The sequence below is a fragment of the Amaranthus tricolor genome, chromosome 1, assembly GCF_026212465.1.
Source record: "Amaranthus tricolor cultivar Red isolate AtriRed21 chromosome 1, ASM2621246v1, whole genome shotgun sequence".
Lineage (NCBI taxonomy): Eukaryota > Viridiplantae > Streptophyta > Magnoliopsida > Caryophyllales > Amaranthaceae > Amaranthus > Amaranthus tricolor.
Window position 1 is genome coordinate 17,833,598 of NC_080047.1, and position 22,898 is coordinate 17,856,495.

The 22,898-nt window shown below is 34.0% G+C and overlaps 3 protein-coding genes and 1 long non-coding RNA gene across 6 annotated transcripts; 2 read left to right on the forward strand and 2 right to left on the reverse strand.

Annotated features, from left to right (window-relative positions):
• The first annotated feature begins 1,333 nt into the window (after positions 1–1,333).
• On the forward strand, positions 1,334–9,088 carry LOC130796956 (uncharacterized). Its single transcript, XM_057659741.1, has 3 exons — positions 1,334–1,611; positions 1,692–1,829; positions 8,642–9,088. Exons 1-3 carry the CDS (start codon positions 1,483–1,485, stop codon positions 8,828–8,830), a joined length of 456 nt encoding a protein of 151 aa, XP_057515724.1. The 5' UTR covers positions 1,334–1,482; the 3' UTR covers positions 8,831–9,088.
• A 118-nt stretch (positions 9,089–9,206) lies between these two features.
• On the reverse strand, positions 9,207–10,783 carry LOC130797745 (uncharacterized). The gene is made up of 2 exons (XM_057660837.1): positions 10,576–10,783; positions 9,207–9,969 (listed from the first exon to the last, which is right to left on the reverse strand). The coding sequence occupies exon 2, from the start codon at positions 9,935–9,937 to the stop codon at positions 9,746–9,748; it is 192 nt and encodes a 63-aa protein (XP_057516820.1). The 5' UTR covers positions 9,938–9,969; positions 10,576–10,783; the 3' UTR covers positions 9,207–9,745.
• A 3,499-nt stretch (positions 10,784–14,282) lies between these two features.
• Positions 14,283–15,132, reverse strand: LOC130806901 (uncharacterized). Its single transcript, XM_057672131.1, has 3 exons — positions 14,822–15,132; positions 14,534–14,710; positions 14,283–14,445 (listed from the first exon to the last, which is right to left on the reverse strand). The coding sequence occupies exons 1-3, from the start codon at positions 15,130–15,132 to the stop codon at positions 14,283–14,285; spliced, it is 651 nt and encodes a 216-aa protein (XP_057528114.1).
• A 1,545-nt stretch (positions 15,133–16,677) lies between these two features.
• LOC130798552 (uncharacterized) lies at positions 16,678–22,148 on the forward strand. 3 transcript variants are annotated; one of them, XR_009039258.1, is made up of 7 exons: positions 16,692–17,041; positions 17,640–17,810; positions 18,041–18,229; positions 18,420–18,577; positions 18,938–20,747; positions 20,812–21,226; positions 21,318–22,148. It is a non-coding gene; the product is annotated as an uncharacterized LOC130798552 (long non-coding RNA). The 3 variants fall into 3 exon arrangements; XR_009039166.1 differs by having other exon boundaries at positions 16,693–17,041; positions 18,041–18,577; positions 18,938–20,219; positions 20,295–20,747; positions 21,318–22,147; XR_009039153.1 differs by having other exon boundaries at positions 16,678–17,041; positions 18,041–18,577; positions 21,318–22,147.
• Positions 22,149–22,898: the final 750 nt, after the last annotated feature.

The following is a 22,898-nucleotide window of genomic DNA, read 5'->3' on the forward strand; positions in this document are numbered from 1 at the left end:
CCACATTCCAAATGGGAAGGACAAATAAGATCCGATGGAGTAATATTTATCATTTCTAATAAATATTTTTTTTTTATTTTAAAGGTTTTTAGCAGATCAGCATTTTCAGACTTCCGCATTATTTTATAAAAATTTTCATTAATATTAATCACCCTTATGCTGAGGTGGAAGTTACAAAAATGCGTATGCTGAGGGGGATGTGTGGGCATCCATTGATGGATCGATTTAGGAACCAAGAGTTTAGGGACAAATTAGTGGTAGCCCCTATATCTAGAAAAATACGCGAAAATAGATTGAGGTGGTTTAGTCATGTGCAAAGAAAGACTTTCGACGCCCCTGTGAGGAGGGTAGAAAGCATCATAGTAGAGGGTAAGAGGAGTCGAGGAAGACCCAGGAGAACTTGGGATGAGCAAATAAGAGTTGACTTGCATGAATTAAACCTCTCTGTGGACCTGACTAGGGACAGGAATAGTTGGAGACACCATATCCATGTCTTAGATTACTGATGTCCTCTTAGTCTACCTTTTAGTGTCCTTAACCTCTTGCATTTATCATTCGTTTCTATTAGTTCTTTTTTTCTTTTGTAGTGGTTCTACTTTTTATAGGTCTTTAAGTTGTTTTGCACGTGTAATCACGTCTATTTATCTTCCTCGAGCCGGGAGACTCCTTTGGCCGCACTCTCCTTTTTGGGTATGAGTTGCCGCCGTCTTTCCTTCTCCAGACCCTGGCCTTAGTTTTTCTATGAACGGAATATATTGGGTAGGATGATAATAGTGATTAATCACCCTTATGCGACACATTTTTCAAAAATATGTTCCAAAAAGTATTTAATTTAACAAAGAACTTAACCTTTTGTCTAGCACATGAAAAAGTTGAAAGGTCAGAGTCACCATGCAAATTTAAAAAAATGTTTGTTTACCACGTGGAAAACGAAAACTCAGAATTACAACATGAAATATTCTGATAAAAAATGTACTCCTTTCGTTCCTTAAAGAAGTTCACACTTTTCATTTTAGGGTGTTCCATTTGTTATTCCCATAAATCTTTTCATTTATATCATAAATTTTGAACAAAAGTAATTTTAATCATTCTCATGCTTATGGTACCCACATATCTCCCACTAAATTTTAACATTTTTATATTCCTTAAGGTTCCAATATGTTTCCCACTAACTTTATAAAAATATTTTTTTATTAGTTGTGGTCTCTATATCTTTTTCCATTAACTTTCGTTTAATGATCCATACTTTTCTTCCATCAAATTTATTTATTCAAAAATTTTATTTTTCTTAATTTATGCATACATTCCTTCCTTGCGAACTTCATTAAGAAACATAGGGATTAATTTTTAAATTTATGGGATAAGAGAGTAGTAGATTTGCGTAAAATCTTGAAATATTACAGGTTGAAGTTGCGGAGAGGAAGGAGCAAAAACCCTAAACCCTTCCTCGTTACACAATAAGCGAGAGTGGAATACGGAGCGATGAACCACATTGGCAATGCAGAAGAGCAAATTGTAACTGAGAGATTGAGGAGAAAACTCAATGAAGTTAATTCTTCTGCTCAGCAACAGCTTTCTGGGGTTCAGGATCATATCAATTTTACTCTCCAGGTTCTTTTACTTTTCTAAATTTTTTTCATTTTAACATTGATTTTTAGGTCAAAAATTTACTAAATCTTGATGATGCGTAGAAAGCGTACTTCAAGTGTGCGTATAGTTGCTTCGATAGGAGTCGAACACAGGATGAGATTAGCAATTGTGTAGAACATTGCAGTGTTCCTGTTATGCAATCTCAGAATCTCGTCGAGGGTGAAATGGCTAAGTTTCAGGTATTTTTTTTACTCTTTCTCCTCAATACTAGTTTGTTCCACTCTTTTTGCTGGGTCTTCAATCTTTGTATTTCAAGAATTTAAGGGGGAAGCTTCTTTTATTTTTTTGTTACTTCAATTAATCAGTTTTAGGGGTTTAATTATTTTGGAGTACCTTTGCTTGTGTTTTTGAGCTAAATTTAAACTCTTGCATTATCAATGACTCCTTTATTAGCTCTTTCATAAATGTTAGTAATGAAGATGAGTTTTTACCACCCATTTGGCTGTTGTTTTGGACTACCTTTGCTTGTGTTTTCGAGATAAATGGGGATTGGATGGAGATATAGGAGTAGAGGGACAATGAAGAGTGGTAAAAGAGAAGGAGTCCAATAGTGGATAGTGGCTTCAAAGTGGAAGAGCGGAATATTTTTACTCTTTGAAATGAAATTGATTTTCCATGAAATGTACTCGACGAGAGGTAAATATGCGATGAGATTGAAGGTCAAGACAATGATATGCATGTTGGGTGGAGGGATACCCAATGAAAACACGTGGCTTTGATTTTGGGTCTAGTTTGTGTTGGGTGTAAGGTATTAACCATGGAAAACAGAGGCAATCGAAGTTGTTCAGGCAAGTGTAATTTAGAGGAGTGCCATTCTAAAGATGAGGTCTTTGTGCTTGAGAAGACTTGAGGAAGTTGTGTTTGGGCTTGGTAGACACCAAAAGAAGAGGGACCTTCAAAGAGCGTAGATTTGATCTTGAGATCCTTCACAGAAAAATAGTGATATGAGAAAGTAATATTAACATTGTTATCTTTGCATAATTGTGAAACAAAGATTATATTTTGGAGATTGGAGGCACTATTATGAAGGGCCAGTGAAGGGGAAAAAGAAAGAAAGCCAAAATGAGTTATAATTAAGCCCATACTATCACCGGTGATGAGTTGAGTTTATCGGCACCATCATGCGTGGCATGCAAAGACATTTTGAGAGTTATGTTACATGGTGAGAGGCACTGTTGTCTAAAAGCCTAGAGGATACAGTCAATGGTGAGTGGAGTTGATCCATATGTGCCTGTGGTTCGTGAAGCTATGGAGGAAGAAGAATGACGTTGGAAAAAGCTTTGAGGAGCATGGGGCATGCTGCGAGTACATGGCCTTAAATCTGAGGTGTTTTGTAAGTGGAAGAGGGAGTAGGGAGTAGCCCAAAGTTGTTGGTTCAATGGCAAGGGGGGTGTCTTGGTGTGTAGGTGAATAAAAGTGGTGGAGGTGCTTGTTGAATGGAGAGTTCTTTTGTGATTAGTTTTTTATGAAGTTCTTTGAATGAGAAAGGTGTGTCTCGGGCATATATTGATTCAATGACTGAGTTGTATCCATCATCAAGCCCAAGTAGGTCTTCCTGATCAATTTTCTTGCCAAGGGAGGCAAGGTGACAATCACAATTTTTATGAGTTTGCATATATTTAGTTATGGTGGTGTGACCTTTAAATGTGCATTGGAAGCCATCTTTGAGTTGTTTTATGTGATCACAACTCGAGATGGCATAGGTTTTGGAGAAAGCATCTCAAATGACTTTAAAGGTGGTAATTTGAGAGATGAGAGTGCCTAAGTCTTCGGATATGGTGCCCATGAGAGCAACTCATAGAATTTTGTGTTGCCGAACCCAAAAATATGAGGGATCATCATAGCCCACTAGTATTGCTTCAACTTGCATTTTCATGGAGAGATAATCTTTTGGAGTGAGTTTGAGAACATTATGAAGATTGAGAGAAGTGAAGGGTTTGTTAGGGTCTTGCATGTTGTGAATTTGAGAACAAAATTGAGCAACGCAAGAGGATGATAGACGAAAAAAAGTAATGGAGGTGATCATGATCAAGCTGTTGAATCTTGATACCAAAAAGAGAGTTTGTGAAAAGATAATTATTATTCATGTACAAGATAGGTATATAAAGATACATAAAAATCTATTCTAGGAAAGAATAAATTACAATTCTATAATCAAGGAAGGAAATAATACAATGATTGTAAACAGAAGGTGCAATCCCTACAATTGAGGAGTTGATTTAGTAGGTTATTCCTCATCAAACATTATACTCATGCATTAGCAATGACCGCCCTTTATTTGCTCTTGATAAATCTTAGTAATGAAGAGGTGTTTTTACACCTTTTAGGTTATTGGTATTAAATAGTAGTAATTAGAATGATTTGTAGTCTAATTTTTCATGAAATAGACATACTAAATCATTCACATGGTAACACAACTTTGATCATAAAAAGGGTTTTTTGTTCACAAAATTTCATCGCCACATAATATTATTTTTCCAAATGGTAATGTATTAAAATGATTTTTGTGAAGAAAATAAGATGATTTAAACAGAACAAGCTTGGCCATTTTAAGTGTGAGGAGATTTTCCTTTAAAATAACATTAATTCTTCATTATCATTCTCACCATTTAACACCGACAACAGGCTATTTGTGTAATTATAGATTACAAGTGTTTTTTTTCTATAAATTATTATTGTTATCTATGAGGAAAAAGTAGATCTTTGGAGTTGGACAAGCATACCATGAGTGTTTGACGTAAAACCTTCGTTGAAAAACTTAAAACAAAATTGCATTTTTGTTCCAATGGCACATCAATACTAATGAATAACTTGTTTGATACATTTTGGATTTAACTATAAAGCAAACTGTTAGAGACAAGGATTTTGTAGTACACTACGTTCGTAGTCAAAATATTTTTAAACACCTTTAGTATGAATACTTCACTAAATTGTTTCTCCTAAACAATTGCTTTGCTCGTTAGGAATATACCTTACTCACAAGTTTTTGAGTGGTTTTGAAATCTTTCCTACTTCACTCAGATTCATAAACAAGACTCTTCAAGCTTTCAAACTTTGCATTTTGTTTCTCTCGAAATATAAGTTTACTCAAATATCTTAATTCATAATCTAATTACAAGCTCTGATCTATGCTAATCTAGTAATGCAAGTCCTGAAAAGTACTACTTTCACAAACACCAAAATTGTAATCCTAGAACTAAATTATTAGTGAAGTCAAAATTAAGAAGTAACACTAACTTTTGATAAAATTATACCTAGTACCTATTACTCGGACTCTTATAACCATAATCGATTTGGATCTTTACTTGGGCTTTTTATGAAAGAAGATTAATATTTTGAACCAATATTAAAGTGTCCAAGTGTTAAGGGTTCAACATGGTTAATTGAGTCCGTGAAACAAAGCCTAGCACAACTGAAGTAAACGTCTAGTTGGCTCAATTTGGGATATTTTCATGTTGATTAAGTTGAAGTAGCTGTATTTTTGCTGCTTATATGTTTTTTGAAGCTATTTCATAAATTGTGGATAGTTTTGGTATGTTTTTAATTGTAAGCTTGTAATATTAGTTTTAAAACTAAAAGCCTTTAGAGCCTAGGCGCAAAGCGCAAGGTGAAGGCGCAAGCTTTTTGTATGCGAGGCGCCTTTTTTCGCTAAATCTTAAAAATCAATTTTAAAACATATATAATACTTCAAACAACATGATATTTGTATTTTAGTATCAAAAAACTTGAAAACATTTATTATTCTCGCGATAAACACCACTTTAGCACAAAACTATTATAATGAGATTACGCAGGATTCCCATAGTTATTTTCTTCTTCGCATGCTGTTTGTTTCTCTTAAAGAAGCAATGGTTTTTCGATCTTTATATTCAAGTAAATTTGAGTTTTGAGTTTTACCTCTTTTTTGAACAAACAAGCATAAGTTAATTACCCAACCCAACAAGGTGCACAAGGTGTGAATATACTTGGACAAAGATTTAAAAATTGCATCAATTAAATAATTTAGAATATTTTAGGTACTATTGTGGTTAAGAAGGATATAACGTGGTGGAAGAAGAGGTCAAGCCAATGATCAAGGAAAAGAAAATATGATATCTTACATTAGGAAGAGGTCAGGCAGTGATCAAGGAAAAGAAAATATGATATCTTACATTAGGTAAATGCTAGGATGAGAAAAACTTAGCCGAAATGTTTTTGGTAATACTAATTGAATGGTTGTGATTTAAACTTGTGATATGTTTCTAATTGAATGCTTTTTTAATGAAAATTGTGTATTGATGATGATATTATGGAAAAACTTTTCACCAAAGTGTGATTCCGTGTTTTAACCCCATAGTTCATATACTTCTATTTTGCTAGCCCAAAGTTTAGATTTAGCACTTGGTTGCTAGCTTAAAAATCACAAAATTTACAATTTTAAATTAGTGATATTTTACTTATTTAATTGAAGTAACCAAGTGATGTGATGTATGAGCTAACAATTTTGCGGAAAAAGTTGTTAAAGAAGCTAATTAGAAGATAACTTTCTGGATACATGGACAATGATGTAAAAATTGCATCAATCGAATAGCCAAGAAGATTTTAGGAGAATCAGGGGTTACTATTGTGGTAAAGAAGGATACGAAGTGGTGGAAGGGGAGGTTCAGGTAGTGATCGAGGTAAAGAAAAAAATGATATCTTTCATTAGGAAAATGCTTTCTTGAGAAAAATTTAGCCAAAATATGAAGAAATTAAAAACAAAACAAAATTATCAGTTTGCAAGGCAAAATCAAAGGCATTGAAAGAGGTGTTTGACAAACTAGATTCTAAAGAAGAAAAAAAATATATCTATAGGATGACAAATAGGAGACAAGGAAATGGCATAGGTGTAGTTTAGTGTACTCTCTCCCTCTTTGAGTTTGCTAATGGGAGTGAAAATTTTCATACAACATGTCGCTCTTATTTGCAAACGCAATTGGACATAGGGAGTATAGAGGAGAAGGATTAAGGATAAGAACATTCTAGTTTAGTACGAGAACAACAAGGATCAATGTACAAAGTATTTTGACGAACTATAAAATGGAGAATAAGAAAATCTTGTAGGGGACACCAATCACTCTTTTGGAAGAAAATAAAGAATATATGCGAAGAATATAGAAGTTAGAAATGGTGAGGACTTTGAAGAAAAATGAAACTAAACAAAGCAGTTAGATCGTATGGTATATCTATTGAGGTATAAAGATGTTTAGGGACGATTGAAATCACTTGGCTAACTAATCTCGTTGACAAGATTTAGAGGATAATCAAGATGCCTAAGGATCGGAGAAGAATACTTTAGTGCCTATTTACAAGAACAAGGGAATATCTAAGATTACTTCAACTATGGAGATACTATGAAGCTATGAGAATTGGGAGAGAGTAATAGAGATACGTATGAGATGATGCACCAGGATATTAGAGAACCTATTTGGATTTATTTCGAGGAGATTTACAATGAAAGCAATTTATCTCACGAGACAAATGATGAAGTACTATAGTCTATAGAACTAGAAAAAAAAGTCTCTGTACATGGTTATTTTTTTCAAATTGAACTTGCATATAATATTTATTAACTTGGAAAAAACATACGACAAGGTGAGTAGTAACAATAACAAAAAAGGATATTTTCAAGAAATACATTAATATATTGCAAGAAATGCATTGAAAAGTGAAGACAAATATTAAGACATGTGAAGAGGCAATAGAGGATTCCATTATCAAAATTGGAGGATGCCCTGTTCACAATTGGCTTTCATTAAGGTTTGATCCTGAGTCTCTGTCTCTTTCTTTTTGCAGCTGTCTTTATGAGATCACTCGATCGATACAAAGAGATGTTCCTTTGTGCATGTTGTTTACCGATGACATTGTTTTGGTTGATGAAATCAGGAAAGGGTAAATCTAAGTTATAACAATGGAAACGAGAGTTGGAGTTACAAAGGTTCAAATATGTCGGAACAAAACGGAGTTATATGAAGCGTAACTTTAGCATAAATAAGATAACGTGAGTTACTACAAAGCTAGAAGAGAAATAAATCACTCCAAGTGGATGCTTTAAATACCTTTGGTCTGAGTAGTGGGGACCATAGTGGAAAAACAAGGCCATGTTAAGGTTTTCAGAAAAACGAACGGGTATTTTCCGCGTTGTAATGGTGTAAAAAACTTTTTTTTTGGTTGTATCAAGGGATATCTCAATCTTTCAACCAATCTTTAGGTGTTATGATAACCGCATCGCTCCTGTTATCACATCATTGTTCTGTTACCGCTATTGCAAATTCGCGACAATTAATGCCTTTTTGCACTATATAGTGAGGACATTTAACAAATTGTAACCCATAGAATTAAGGGTGAGTGGTAAAATGGAGAGCGGCTACTTGGATATTATGTGATCGAGGTGTATTCTTGTTTGGCTTCCTTTTTAAGTGAAAGTAGAATTGGTGTTTGGAGTTTGAACCTTTTGTTGTTTTCTTTATGAGAGCTGTAGTGACTCCTCATATTTTTTCGAATTATATTCAATTTCACACCTTCTGCAACCTCTCTTGAATATTAGAAGCAGTCTTGAAAATGCTTTTAAGAAAGGATTTTTTAGATGTGACTAGCAATGTTGTGCTTTTTTGTCTGCTCATTATCCGGTTGGCATTTCTTATTCATAGGAACAGCAAAAATCTTTCCTCCAAATATCCCTAGATACTCAATTCCTCGCAGAATTCTATGAAAAGATAAGAGGAGCAGAAGAGGGTCGTATATTTTTCTCTGTTCTTTATTGCTTTCGATATCAAACAGTCATAATTGTCCCCCTCTCCCCAAAGAAAAGAGCGAAAATTGAAAGGGCAATAACTGGTGAAGTGGTTTTTACATGTTTAGCCAACTTGTAATTGTTGTAATAGTACTTGTCACACTAATTCACTTCTGCATAATTGATATTTTTGAAGTGTGCATGATTGATATTGACTTGCACTTCATTTATTTCTTGTAGGAAAGGTTGCAACGAGCGTTGATGGTGTGTCAAGACAAATACGAGTCTTCAAAACTGCAACCCGGCCAATCAAAGTCCATGACTGACCTTGAGTCATGCGTTAACCAGTCAATTGACGACAGTATCAAGACTCTACCATCCCTTGTTGATAGATTGAAGACTAGCCTTGGCATGAATGACAGCACTTAAGGTTGCTCGGAGGACCTAGTTTTAGATTTTGTCTTAAAATAATTCTAGGCTCAAGAAGACCTTTTAGAATGTCGAATATACTATCTTTGTGCGTTTTTGCATTATTTAGGATGGAATTTCACATTTGCATCATCAAGTAGGCTTGTCACACATTAGCTCTTGAATGATGGATGATATATGTTCATTCAGCCAAAATGAGAATGGATATCCAAATTTGTTAAATTATTGGCCTATTATATAGGCACACTTAATTGCTTATACTTCCAAGTTTTATATTTCATGTGATTCCTATTTCTCATTCCCTAAAGAGCTGAGAGAAGATTATCCCTTTTGAAATGTGGATTAGTGTATACGATCACAAAGATGGATTACGAATAGGAGCAGAACCAAAGATTGGCAGTATCCTGTTCCGTCTAAATTTTACTCACATTTCTCGCACCTTCGGCCTCGTCCCTCCTTATCCCTAATAGGGAGGTGAGAGGATCTTGTTAGATTTGTCGGACAAAATGTCGGGTGGCAGGAGTTAAGACTTCAGAAAACAGCGGAAATCTAGTTTGGTTCTAACGCTCAGAGTCCATTCTTGATGTCATTCAAGCTAAAAAAGCCAAATCAGGAACATCATGCTTGCAATTTCAGCCAAAACCTGGTGTTAATAAAGATTCAAAAAATAGCAACAGAAGTAACATCGTCTATAAACTATACAATGTCTCAACACATAACGTTCCTCAACATTATTATACTCTTGAGTCTTAACGTAGCCTTATAGAATCCAACTGAAGCTAGCATACAGATCGGTCAGGCCAATTATGCGGAGTTACGTCGCAGGAGAAAACATGCTTGAATTGCTGCATGACAGAACCTAATTATCAGCGTGTTGCCAAATCAGGAGTGCACAGCATGATTGAGCATGTATCCCTAATTTGCTTTGGACTCACTCTGGTGTTTCTGGTCTTCAAACTTGTCAATGGCCACCTGAAGTTCATCGGTACCTCCAACAGCTCGCATTGTGTAAAAGTACACTCCAAAAACAAACGAAGTCAGTCCCCCCGCAACGATCAGGTTCTTAGTTTTGGGTGCAAGGGCACCAAAACTTGAAATCCCAGCCATCTTGATATTAATTCAAAGAGCACCTTGAAACTCTACACATCACCATTATCATCGGAGTAAATATCTATATAATGTTTACTCTAATGTGCAAAAAATAAAACTAGTTGTTGGCGGATATTCATCACACAATTAAGCTTCCACCACATTTAGAAGCTAAAAAGTCTGAAAGCTTAGTAATAGAGGATAAGTTACTGTGGCGCATCATCAACGCAAATAATCTGACTAACGTCGAATTCAGAGCTTCACAAAGCCACACATAAAAATTTAAATCATTGGATTACAAAATATTGGAAGCAACCAACATGTGCAAATTGAACAAAGTTGGGACATAATAGTAAGAGTAACAAAGAAATTGGTGATCAGCAAAAACAGATCCCGATACATACAGAAAAGGGTGTAGGATTCAAAGTACCATATGAAATCTAATTGACATACAAGGGTGCAGCCCATAGTGCAAAATCAAAAATCAAAATCCCCTAAACGTGAACTCTAAATATCAAAAATCCCCAAAATGAAAACCCTAAAAATCAAAAATCCCCAAAAGCAAAAATCTTAAAAAATAGAGTTTGATTTGTTTAACCCTGACAAATCCTACAATAATCAATAAAAAAAATAAATGACAAGAGAGGACTACATACCGGCGGGTGACGGTGGTTAGGGCAGCAACAAGAGTGCAACACGGAGGTGGATATGCGGTGGTTGGGACGGAGCAGCGAAGGTGAGACAGAGAGAAAGAAGAGCAGTGAGACGAGACAGGATGAAGGAGAATGAGGATTTGAGGGTTTGAAATGACTAAAAATTCATTGGGGAATAAGGACGCAGGGTTTGAATTTTTTTGGGAAATTTAATGGTAGGAAGAAGGAACAAGTTTTTCATTAAATGTCAATAATAACACTTTTGAATTATTTAATCTAACTGTTGTAGTATGTTCTATTAAATTCTTATTAATTTCTATTTAATTCATCATTTTGTAATATTCTTTCACATGGTAGCATCTAATTTTTGCTTTCAAAAATATTTAGTTTACCATTTTAACTTTTAATTCACCGATTAATTTATTAACACCCTTCAATGTTGTAACAATTTTATTTTCATTCATAATATTATAAAATTCAAAAGGTACATTACAAACGCTAATAAATAATTCAAAAGGTGCATTTTATAAGTTCAAAAGGTGTATTTTATAAGTTCAAAAGGTGCATTTCAAGCACTAATTCATATCTTAATTATTACAACATTTAAGGGCGTTGATAAATAAATCGGTGAATTAAAAGTTAAATTGGTGAATTAAACATTTGATAGCAAAAGCTGGATTCTACCATGTGGAAAATCTTACAAAATGATGAATTAAATGAAAATTAACAAGAATTTAACGGAAAATGCTATGGCAATTAGATAGTGCATAAACTGGATGCTACCATGTGGAAAAATCTTTAAAAAGTATTACCACTGCCGTTTCATGAAAACTGGATGCTACCCTGTGAAATTTCCCTTTTATAAATCCACTTATTATTTTTATAAATAAAAATACATATTAGGTATATTTGATAAAAATAAACTCATATATATTTTATAACTACTCCCTCTATTACCTGATGAAGTTCCCAAAATGAATGTTCATGAGAATTAAGAAAAAGAAAATATTTTAGATTGTGGATATATTATTTAATTGAATAATAAATTTGATTAGAGAAAAGTAGGGACCACAAGTATTAAAAAATATTAAAAGAAAATTAGTGGAAAAAAATATGAGAACCACAACTAATAAAATAATTATTTTATAAAGTCAGTGAGAAACATGTGAAGACCATAAGGAACATTAAAATGTTAAATTGAAGTTAGTAGAGGATATGTGAGGTACATAAGCATAATAAAAATATTCGAGTGAATATGAGTAAGTTTATTTTTGTCCAAAATTTATGACATAAATGGAAATATTCTTTATTGGAACAACAAATGAAACACCAAAAAATGAGAAATGAGAACTTTTTAAGGAACGGAGGGAGTATATTTTAATTTCAACCAATTAAAAATAAATATTAGTTTAATTGAACGAAGATTAATTTATTTTGACAATTTTTTCTAATATAAAAATGATAAAAAGTGATAATAATGAAATTGAGAAAGTACTTTACTTGAATTCTGATTATAAAAACTGAACGGAAACAAAAATTCACACTTTCACTCTCACTCTCACTCTCACTCTCACTCTCATTCTCATTCTCACAGCCAGTAGAGTAGTCTCCATTCTTTATACTCCCTCCAATTCAACTTAATTGTTCCATTTAATTTGGGCGCAAATATTAAGAAAAAGAGGAGACCACCTAAAATGGTAAACTCATATGCAATATTGGGTGATTTTAATATTAAGTTATGGAGACGACCACCTAAAATAGTAGACCCATGTGAGATATTTTTAATACTCCCTCCTATTCAGCTTAGGTGTCTCATTTCCTTTTATGGTCAAGTCACCTTAAATGTCCCATTTCTATTTTTGGCATGCATTTTTGACTATTATACCCTTAGTACTTTATCTTATTTTCAATTATACCCTCCATTACCCTTACTAATTTTCCCTCCCTTATAATTAATCAACATACTTAAATCTTAATTAATAACCACCCATTTACACACTCCCTCCCTTTATAACCCTAAAACCCTACCCATTCCCCATTCCCCATTCCTCTTGCCGTTTTGTGATAATCCTGGGTTGAAGCTTCACCTTCTTCCTTATCTTCTTTCTTGTTCTTCTCTGAAAACCCTAAATTTGGGTTGAAGGTTCACCGTCTTCCTTAATTTCTTCTGTGTTGTTGTCTGATAACCCTAGATTTGGGTTAAAGCTTCACCTTATTCCTTAATTTCTTTCGTGTTGTTCTCATGGCGAACTTCAGTTCGCCTTTTAAATCCCCCCTGAAGAATCCTAACTCGACAATCAACTCACCCATGAAAAACCCTAACTCGCCTACTTCTTTACTTCTGAGGATCCCCAAATCTCCTTACAAATCGCCTTCTAAGATAGACTTTAAGGGGTTCGATGATGAAAACCCTAGATCTGGACTGAAATCGTTTGAGGAAGAGTCTTTTGATTACTATGATGACTCAACTTCTGTTGAGACTGATCCTAAGTGGGGAAGAGAACTTGACTCTGAAGGTGAACTGATTTACACACCGGAGCCTGATATGTATCCTGATCGTGAATATTCTTCCATTGATGCTGTTTTTTCGAATACTGATTGTGAAGAAGAAGATTGGCTTGATAAGCTAGGTCCTTTCTCAAGTGAGTTTCTGTTCGTGTTGGTGCATGTTCATTTTGACTGATGATGATTTTTAATTTAAATGTTTTTGTATGCATTTTATTTCATTGCTCTGTGATCTGAAAGTGAGAGCATTTTTAGCCACCATAAAATCGAACAAAGGGGGTTTGGATTGTTTTCCAACGTTTAATGCACAAAGATGTTCGATTTTCTACTCAATGATTTCAAAAAAAAAAAAGTTTACCTGAGAGTACTAAAACAACCAATTTTTTCATTAATGTATATTTGAATAAAAATGTTTCATTGAAAACAACATAAAATTTTTGTTGTTTGCATCTGAAACATCCCATGTTAAAGATCCCAAAAATATGTCCAAAGTCAAAAGGAATTTACATTTCACACATGTTGCTGTGTTGGTTAAGGTTGTGTTGGCTGATCTTCTGTGCTGTTGTTGCTTTCCTCTGTGTCCCAAAAAATTTTGTTGGTTGCTGTTCTTTTGCTCATATGATGATTTCTGTTGCTCCTGCTGAAATTTGTTGAGATTGGTTATTGTTGTTTTCTGATATTTCTACATTCAAATCCCCTTCACCAATCCCCTCTGCATAGCCAATGAGTTCCACAAGCTTATTCATTTTTTCTGTACTTAGCTTTGTGAATAAATATTGAAGTGAATCAACAACCAATTGTTTGTCAATACTCAGGTAATCTGGTAAAGTCCCTTCCCTTGCTGCCTTTGTTTTGTTCATGTGAGGAATGTGATAGTCAAACCCCCCCTGTCTTTTCATGACCTCTATCATACAAGCTTGTAAAGTGATGAATACAAACCTTAAACATTGTGGACTTAGATTTTGAAATGCATTATTCACAGCCCTAAGTAATTCATTAACATTGTAAGCAGATTTTTGATATTGCAAAGCTTGAATTGATCTAAAAAAACCTAGATCTAGCACGTTCATGTCAAGGGAATTTGGAGGTTGTTGCACTAATTGTATATTAAATCCATCTTTCATTGCATCTTCTAAAAATTCTCTGTCATTGTGTGCTATATGCGGTTTGGCATTGTCTTGTTGAATGTAAATATGCTTTGACAATTATGCAGGCCATTTTGCTCTAATGGTTGGCAGCACATTAGTGATAAGCATTGCTCTAATGTGCTCTTTTGTGATTGATTGTATTGGTTTTGTTTCCAACTCCCCCTTTTCCTGTTCTTTGAGCTTCTTTTTGCTGGCTCCTGTGTAATAAATGGCCAAATACCTATCTTACCATAAAAAAAAAAACATCACCTTCTGTTGTAAATATAGGCTTTGTAACAGCACACATAAACATGATTTTTGGTATAAACCTTTTTGATTGACATTCTCTATGTGGTTCTACTTCACCCGGAGCTAGATAATAACTCTGTGTCTCTCGGGTTAGATAGAAGTGTTTTTCATCTATGTGAACAACGTTAGTATATGGCTTAAACTTGAATGCATCATTGTGTTCATCATATTCACATTTAGATAATGCAAAGCTTAACCTGTGTAACTTGTTGTTTTCATTCAAAGTCGGTTTGATTGCGTTTGTGTGCCTTCTTATGACTTTGTTCCTCTTCCACCTACATACTGTTGATTGTGACACTTCCATCTACTTTGCTACTGAATGCTGAGTACCCTTGAGTTCATATTTGATGACCTTAAATTTTTCTTCATCGAATTTTATTTTGTTTGCTGCTTCTCTGCCCCCTCTCTTACTGTTGAGGTTAATGACTGTGGTGTTGTTTGTCATTTGCTTCTTGACATCATTCCACAAACGTGTGATTGTTTTCCTACACACTTGAAACTCATTCGCAAGTGCATTGATTGTGCCTAGCATTGGTTTGCCCTTCTTATTTAATGCAGACAGCAGCTTCTGCATTATGTGTTCTCTTTGTTGTGTACTTAAGTTTTTTGTAGGAGCCATTGTTTTAGATGAATGTGTAATAAATGACCATTGTCATTGTCTATTTATGCTTTCTGTTTTTTCATGTGATGATTGAGTTTTTATTTTTGTTGGACATTTCAATTTTGGCGCCTTATTTCTGTTTTCTCAATTTATGCTGTGCTTTGAAAATTTAGTTGAATTCATGGCGGCAGACATCAATATGAAATCTTGCTTGGCGGCAGTTTCTGATTTCCTTCTGAATTCCTTATTTCTGGACATTTTAATTTGGGGTTTCAAATTAATTTGGGTAATGTGATGTTTTTTTTCATCTTGAAAATTTGGTTGTTTATAAATTGGAGGCTATTTAAGAAATTATTAATGCATTTTTTTGGTAATTTGGAAAATCTGAAGTCAATGATCGCAAAAAAATTCGCACTCACATGATCAGTAACGAATGCAACTACACCGAAGCTGTTGAAGAATTGAGAAGGCTCTCGGAGATACCGTAATTGATATATTTAATTTTTAGTACTCTTGAGAAATTTATGTAATTTCCAAAAATTATTGTAAACGTAGGACTTAATTATGTAATTCAGGACTTAATTATATTATCAATGTAATTTTGGCGCAAAAAAATTTCAAACTTTTGGTGCCAAAAAAATCAGCTTTTAAATTGGGCTAAATTGGTGGGAATCATTAATTCCTTAATCCTTACAATTAAAAACCCATAATATTACTCTCTCTCCTACCCTTAGGGTCTGATTTTGACTTTTCTTAAAATCTGTGAAAAGTCAAATGAGACATTTATCCTGCATAGGAGAGAGTATTAAAGAAATGAGGGGACCATCTATAAATATAGGTGTTAAAATAGAAATAAAACAAGTAAAATGAACTTATCGAATAAAGAAATGGGACAAGTGATTTTTAAAATAGAAAAGAATTGGAGGAAGTTATTTTTAAAAAACAGGGTTAAAATAAGAGTCTAAGGTATCTGATACACGGACACGCCAATTAACAGACGTGTCCCGTGTCGGACACGTGTCGGACACGGATACGCGACGGACACGCGAAAATCTGTGTCCGACACGCCAAATGAAGTGTCCAATATTTTAATATTTTTCCGGACACGCGGACACGGCTAGGACACGCAAGGGACACGGCAAGGGACACGACAAGAGTGAAGGACACGTTTTTTAAAAAAAATAAAATTTAATGTGATTTTTTCTTAAGAGTTCAATTCTTAATTGTGGTTTTTTAATGTGTTTGTAATTTGATTTTTAAATTTTTAAATTTTTTTTGAATTTGTATGACTTATTTTAAATACTCATGTTGTTTATTTGGTACTTATTTGCATTTTATGTGATTTTTATGTTTTTAAAGTGTTTATTTACAAATATCAAATGAAAGATTGTAAAATTATCTTTAATTTGATATATTTATTATATAACCATTTTCGTGTCCCCGTGTTCGCCATTTTTAAGTTGGCGTTTTCCCGTACCCGTGTCGTGTCCGTGTCCGTATCCGTGTCCGGTTTAGTGCAACCTAGATATTAGTTGGTAAAGGGCTTGTAATTACAGGCTGTGCATCACAGGTCCGAATCCTCAATACTACATTTTGCATTTCTAATTTTAAATTTTGAATTTCAAAAATGAAAAGGGAGGGGTAACCTGATTCCTCCTTTCCTTTCATCAGTCTTCTGTTTTCGAAAACCCTAACCATTTTCCTTCGCCTCTTCACTCTTCTACTGCGCCTCCTCCTCTCTGCAACCCGCTGTTCCGCTTCCTCGGCCCCTCCTCTCCTCTTCACTCTTCTGCTGCGTCTTCCGCCTCTAGAATCTAGCCTATTCCCGTCTTCTGCAGCGGTTCCGCAACCGCAAAGCGCCTGGAGTCTGCCCCAACCTCTTATATTCTTATTCTATTCAATGTATGTCTGTACGTTAATGTACAAGGTATGAAACTCCGTTTCTTGTTCCTATTCACTTATTCATTATTGTTTTCTACTTTTCGATTATTCACTTATTTAAAGTTTTATAGGAGTAGTAAACTCTGTACATTAAACACTATTCACTTATTTACATTTCTTAGTTAGTTGGTTTCTTGTTTTCTAGTTGATAGGCCATCATCTATTAACTGTACATTACTGCAAATTCTATTAATCAAATTAGGTTTAATCAATCATGGTATGATAAGCATTTTAATTGTTTCTGAGTATAGTACAATATAGCACTATACCCTTGTAAATTATTTTGAAAGTGATTTATTTTAAAATTTGTCAAGTGATTATATTATGCGCTGTTTTCAGAATATGAAAACTCGACGTGAACAATTGTGAAAATCAATTTTGTTCAATGTAATTTTTTTAAGGCAGTTGATTGTATTTTTTTAAAATTATATATTGACATCCTTTTTATTTTTCTGGTTTGGCCGCTGACTCCTTGCAATTTCTACTCAACCTTAACTTCTTCAAGCAAATGTCCTAACCTAAATATTAAACCCTTTCTCATTTTTTGTTATGTAGAAGTATGATTGTTTGATTCGTTGAGACAGATCAGGAAGAAATGACGAGCTTCGAAAAGAATTAGAATTTCAGATTGAAAGGGAAAAACATGGGAAAGGGAAACAAAGACATATTAAGGGTGCGTCTTCGTCTGGAGAAGGTCGTAACATCATAGGGCAGGAGCGTCATTCTCCACCGTCACCAGATTCATCACGGACAATGTATGTGTTTTTTCTTTATTGTTTTATTTAATTTTTATTTGAAGCTTTGTTTCTCATATGCGAATTTTATTTTTGTTTTACTTTTTTTTTAGCCAAGTTGATTATAACGAGATTTCTTCAAATTAAAAAAAATTCTTCACTTATGATGATTGTGCGTCCATATAAAAATACAAAGTTATTATTAGTCAGTTAAAAGTTATGTATTGATTTAATGGTTCTATATTACATAGGATTGAAAATCTCAATTGAAAGGATGACCGTGGAATGAATATCCATTGGTGGAGACACTACAAAAAACAACTGAATTAGCGATGAAAAATAGCGAGGGGAAGCGTTCGTCGCCCATGGCGACGGCAAGGCGAGAGAAAAGTTGATCGCGAAAGCATAAAGAATTATGGCGACGGGAAAGTTCGTCGCCAGTAAGTCGCCCACTGCCATTTTTTTTTTTAAATTTTACTACATGGCGACGGACTATCCTGTCGGCATTTCGTCGCCAAGGACGACGAAATTTTTTTATTTTTATTTTGATGCATGGCGACGGGTTCTGTTTGTCGCCACTTAGTCGCCATATTTGGTTTTATTTTTGGTTTTATTTTTTTTTAAATGTAGGCGACAGTTCTGTTGGTAGCCCTTTGGTCGCCATGTTTTTGAATTTGAATTTAAAAGTGGCGATGGGTTTGTAATCGTCGTGTTGTCGCCATGTGTTCTATAAATAAGCTACGAATTGTTGTGCATCGTATATTTTGGAAGCTAAAGAATTAGAAGAGGTTAGTGAGTTTTTTGTTTTTTCTCTTTATATGAGTTATTTTTATTTATTTTTATTATTTATATTTAGTTTCTATTGTCATTAATTTGATTTAATTTTATTATTTAATTAGTACATATTTTATTTTCTTTGTTATTTACTTGAGTTTTATATTTACTTGATTTAATTTTATTATTTAATTTCTATTGTTATTTACTTGAGTTTTTTATATTTTTTATTATTTTATATTTTAATTTTATTGACATTAGTTTGCTTTAATAATTTTTATTAGAATAATTATATTATTATTATCATATATTGTTATTGTCATTAACTTACTTTATTGATCAGTTGAATAATTATGTTATCATATTATATTTAGGTGTTAAAAATGAGTTCTAGGCAAGAAAGAAGTTGGATGTACAACCGACAAAAAAATAAAAAGTTTAGTTTAAGATTTATGAGAGGGTTGGAAGAGTTTTTAGAATTTGCTCGTACACAAACCATGAGTTCTGAGATTAGATGTCCTTGTAAAAAGTGTAAAAATTGTTGTTATAAGGAACCAGATGAAATAAGAGAATATCTAATGAGAATGGGGTTTGTTGAAAATTACTATAAGTGGTAATATCATCAGAACACAGCGATAGGAGAAGAAATAGTAAGGGTGATAAGGTTTCGCGGAAACAATTTCATTATTTCCTCCTAGGCCCCAGAATACAAAGATTGTATGCTTCAGAGGCAACAGCTAGGCATATGAGGTGGCATGCAGAGCACCGCACTAAGGATGGAGAGATGATACATCCGTCCGATGTTGAAGCGTGGTTCACATTTAACGACATACATCCAGACTTTGCATTGGAGACTCGAAACGTGCGGCTTGGTCTGTGTACAAATGGTTTTAACACTTTTGGAAGTTCGGGTCAACAGTATTCATCGTGGCCTGTCATTTTAACACCATACAATCTTCCGCCATGAATGTGCATGAAGAAGCCGTATATGTTCTTGACCGTGATTGTATATTCTTCAACCACTAATACAAGAGCTGAATATGTTGTGGGAGGAGGGTATTTGTACATTTGATGTGTCAAGAAAGGAGAATTTCCAACTACGAGCAGCTTTAATGTGGACGATCAATGACTTTTCGGCTTATTCGATGTTGTCCGGGTGGAGTACTGCGGGCCGATATGCTTGCCCTTACTGCATGGATGATTCCCAAGCCTTCTACCTTACGCATAGTAAGAAGGTGTGTTGGTTTGACTGTCATAGAAGGTTTTTAGATAAAAGTCATCCTTATAGGAGAAATAGAGCAAATTTCAGAGCAGGCATTGTTGAGAAAAGAGACCCATCTATTATTCGGACAGGACTTGAATTGCTTGATGAATTAGACCAGTTTGGTTTTTTGAGAGTCAATGAAGATGTACCGAAACATAATAAAGAGGTTAGTAAGTACTCTGCTGGATGGAAGAAGAGGAGCATATTCTGGGATTTGCTATATTGAAAAACTAACATGATTCGACATAATTTGGATGTTATGCACATAAAGAAGAATGTTTTTGATAACATTTTCAACACTTTGTTTTGTGTGCCAAGTAAAACAAAGGATCACATCAAGGGTAGACACGATCTGCGTGAACTTGGTATACGTTCAGAATTGCATTCTATAGGTTCGTGTATTCTCAAACCTTTATAGAATTAATAATTAATAATTTCATGTAACATGTTATTATGATTAGATACAGGTACGTCTATTCCTAAAGCTTCCTATACGTTAAATGGACAATAGATATGTGCTTTGCTTCAATGGTTTAAGAGTATTAGATTTCCCGATGGTTATGTGTCAAATATGGCAAGGAATATTGACATGACCAAGCATCAATTGTTTGGCATAAAAAATCACGACTGTCATGTTTTCATGCAACGCTTAATTCCAATTGCATTCAGAGAATTGCTACCGGTGAAGGTTTGGGAAGCTCTTACCGATTGAGCTTATATTTTAGAAGTTTGACAACCACAAAGCTATGTGTGGAGGATTTGAGGAAGATGGAAGCAGATATTCCGGTTATCATCTGCAAACTAGAGATTATCTTTCCGCCCACATTCTTTGATAGCATCGAACACCTTCCTATCCATTTGGCATATGAGGTTAGAATTGCAGGATCGGTTTAACACAGATGGATGTATCCATTTGAGAGGTATATAAATCATATATAATTAATTTTTTCATTATTCTACCGGTGAACTAATTTTTCCGTACAGGTACCTTACACATTTGAAACTGAATGTGAAAAATAAAGCTCATGTTGAAGCGTCGATATGCAACGCATATTTAACCGAGGAAGCATCGCATTTTGTTTCCCATTATTTTGAGCCACATGTGCGATGCATGGTCAGAGACCTTCCTAAGAATGACGATGAAAGTTACAACAATATTGTAACTGGTGTATTCACAATCTTCAGTCATCCAATAAGATTTCATGGAAAAGGAAAAGCATATATTTTGGATGAAAGAGATTACTAGATTGCACATAGATACGTGCTAATGAACTGTCCATAGGTGGATGTATTTGTATCTGAGTTTAAAAGTTCAATTCAAAGACATCAATCGAATTGGTCAAGTCAGAGGATTGAAACGTTTGTGCAAGAGAATTTCACAAATACGTTCAGAACTGTAGTATGTTGTTCATCTCTTACGTTAGTTATTATGTATGTATGTTAGTATTACGTTAATTAAATTCATAAAGTTATTTCCATTTATCTGACAGGCAAGACAAGGATCATTCGATAACCGAATGAACAGTGAAATTTTGAAGCAGATGGCTGAAGGACCACTTAAACATGCTCGGAGTTACAATGTCTGTTACACAAACGGATATAGATTCCATACAGTACGTCATGCATCAAATAAATTCGCAGACAATAATGGAGTGTGCGTCAAAGCTGCTGACAACAGTCGTGATGAAGAAGATTTTTACGGTCAAATGCTTGAAATCGTAGAGATTGAATACCCGGGGATACCTATCAAAAGAGTAACGTTGTTCAAATGTCATTGGTATGACCCAACTACTACTGGAAATAGCCGCGGAACAAATATTCATAAACGATATAAGTTAGTTGACATACATCAAGGTCGCTCGTATCGTTTATATGATCCCTTTGTGTTGGCAAGTCAAGCATGTCAAGTATATTATTTTTCATATCCGAGTACAAGACATAATTTAAAAGATTGGAGAGCGGTTTGCAAAGTCAAACAAATTAAATTTGACAAAGAAGTAGAAAAAGAATCCAAAGATGCTGCTTTCCAAGAAGAAAATAGGGACCGTATTGAAATTGAAGAAGATGTTTCCCAAACACCGCTTCTTGATCCATCTGGCGAAATTGTTCAACGGGTGCATGATAATGATGAAGATACTGATAAGGATGTGGATCTTGTATTGTCAGAAAACAAACAATCCGAAGATGAAGATGTTGAGAACGACGACTATTTTAGTGATGAAGATTAATTTAATTTTTTATATGTAATTATTTAATATTTTGTAATATTTAATACAATTTAATTATAATCTTCCGAATTATTAATATTTTGTAGTAATAACAATGATAACAACAACAACAAAATAATAAATATATATCAACAATAATCAAAATAACAATACTAATAATAAATAAAAACACTGATGACGATAATAATAATAATAATAATAATAATAATAATAATAATAATAATAATAATAATAATAATAATGATTTTAACAATAATAATAATAATAATAATAATAATAATAATAATAAAATAATATAATAATAACAACAACAACAACAACAACAACAACAACAACAACAACGGTAATAATATTAATAGCAGCCGAAATTTTCACCGCTGCAGCACGCAAAGCCTGAAAAGTCAAAGAGTAGTCTTGTCAAAGCAGGCAGCGACGAACCAGCGACCACATAACTCGTCGCCAGCTCGCTGCAGCCCTGAAAAGTTTTCATGTGATATATATTTTGCACACTACAGCACGCAAAGATAATTATTACCGAGGTACGGGCGACGAACCAGCAAGTCGCCCACTTCAGAAGACAAATCCGTAATATGATGCCCTAATTCCTCATTTCCTACCACTGTATCCTCAATTCCATACTTATTCATTTTCCTTCTACTTTACCTCTGAATTTTCTTTTCCTTCATTTATCTCAATCTCTATAAATTTTCTTTTCTCTCTTAATCTTTTCCTCATCATTGCTATGGAGTACATTATCATCTTCAACATGTTTTTTCTTGTTATTTCATGATGTTTATGTTGAATTATGTATGTTTTTTTTTAAAATTTTGGATTATGGTATAT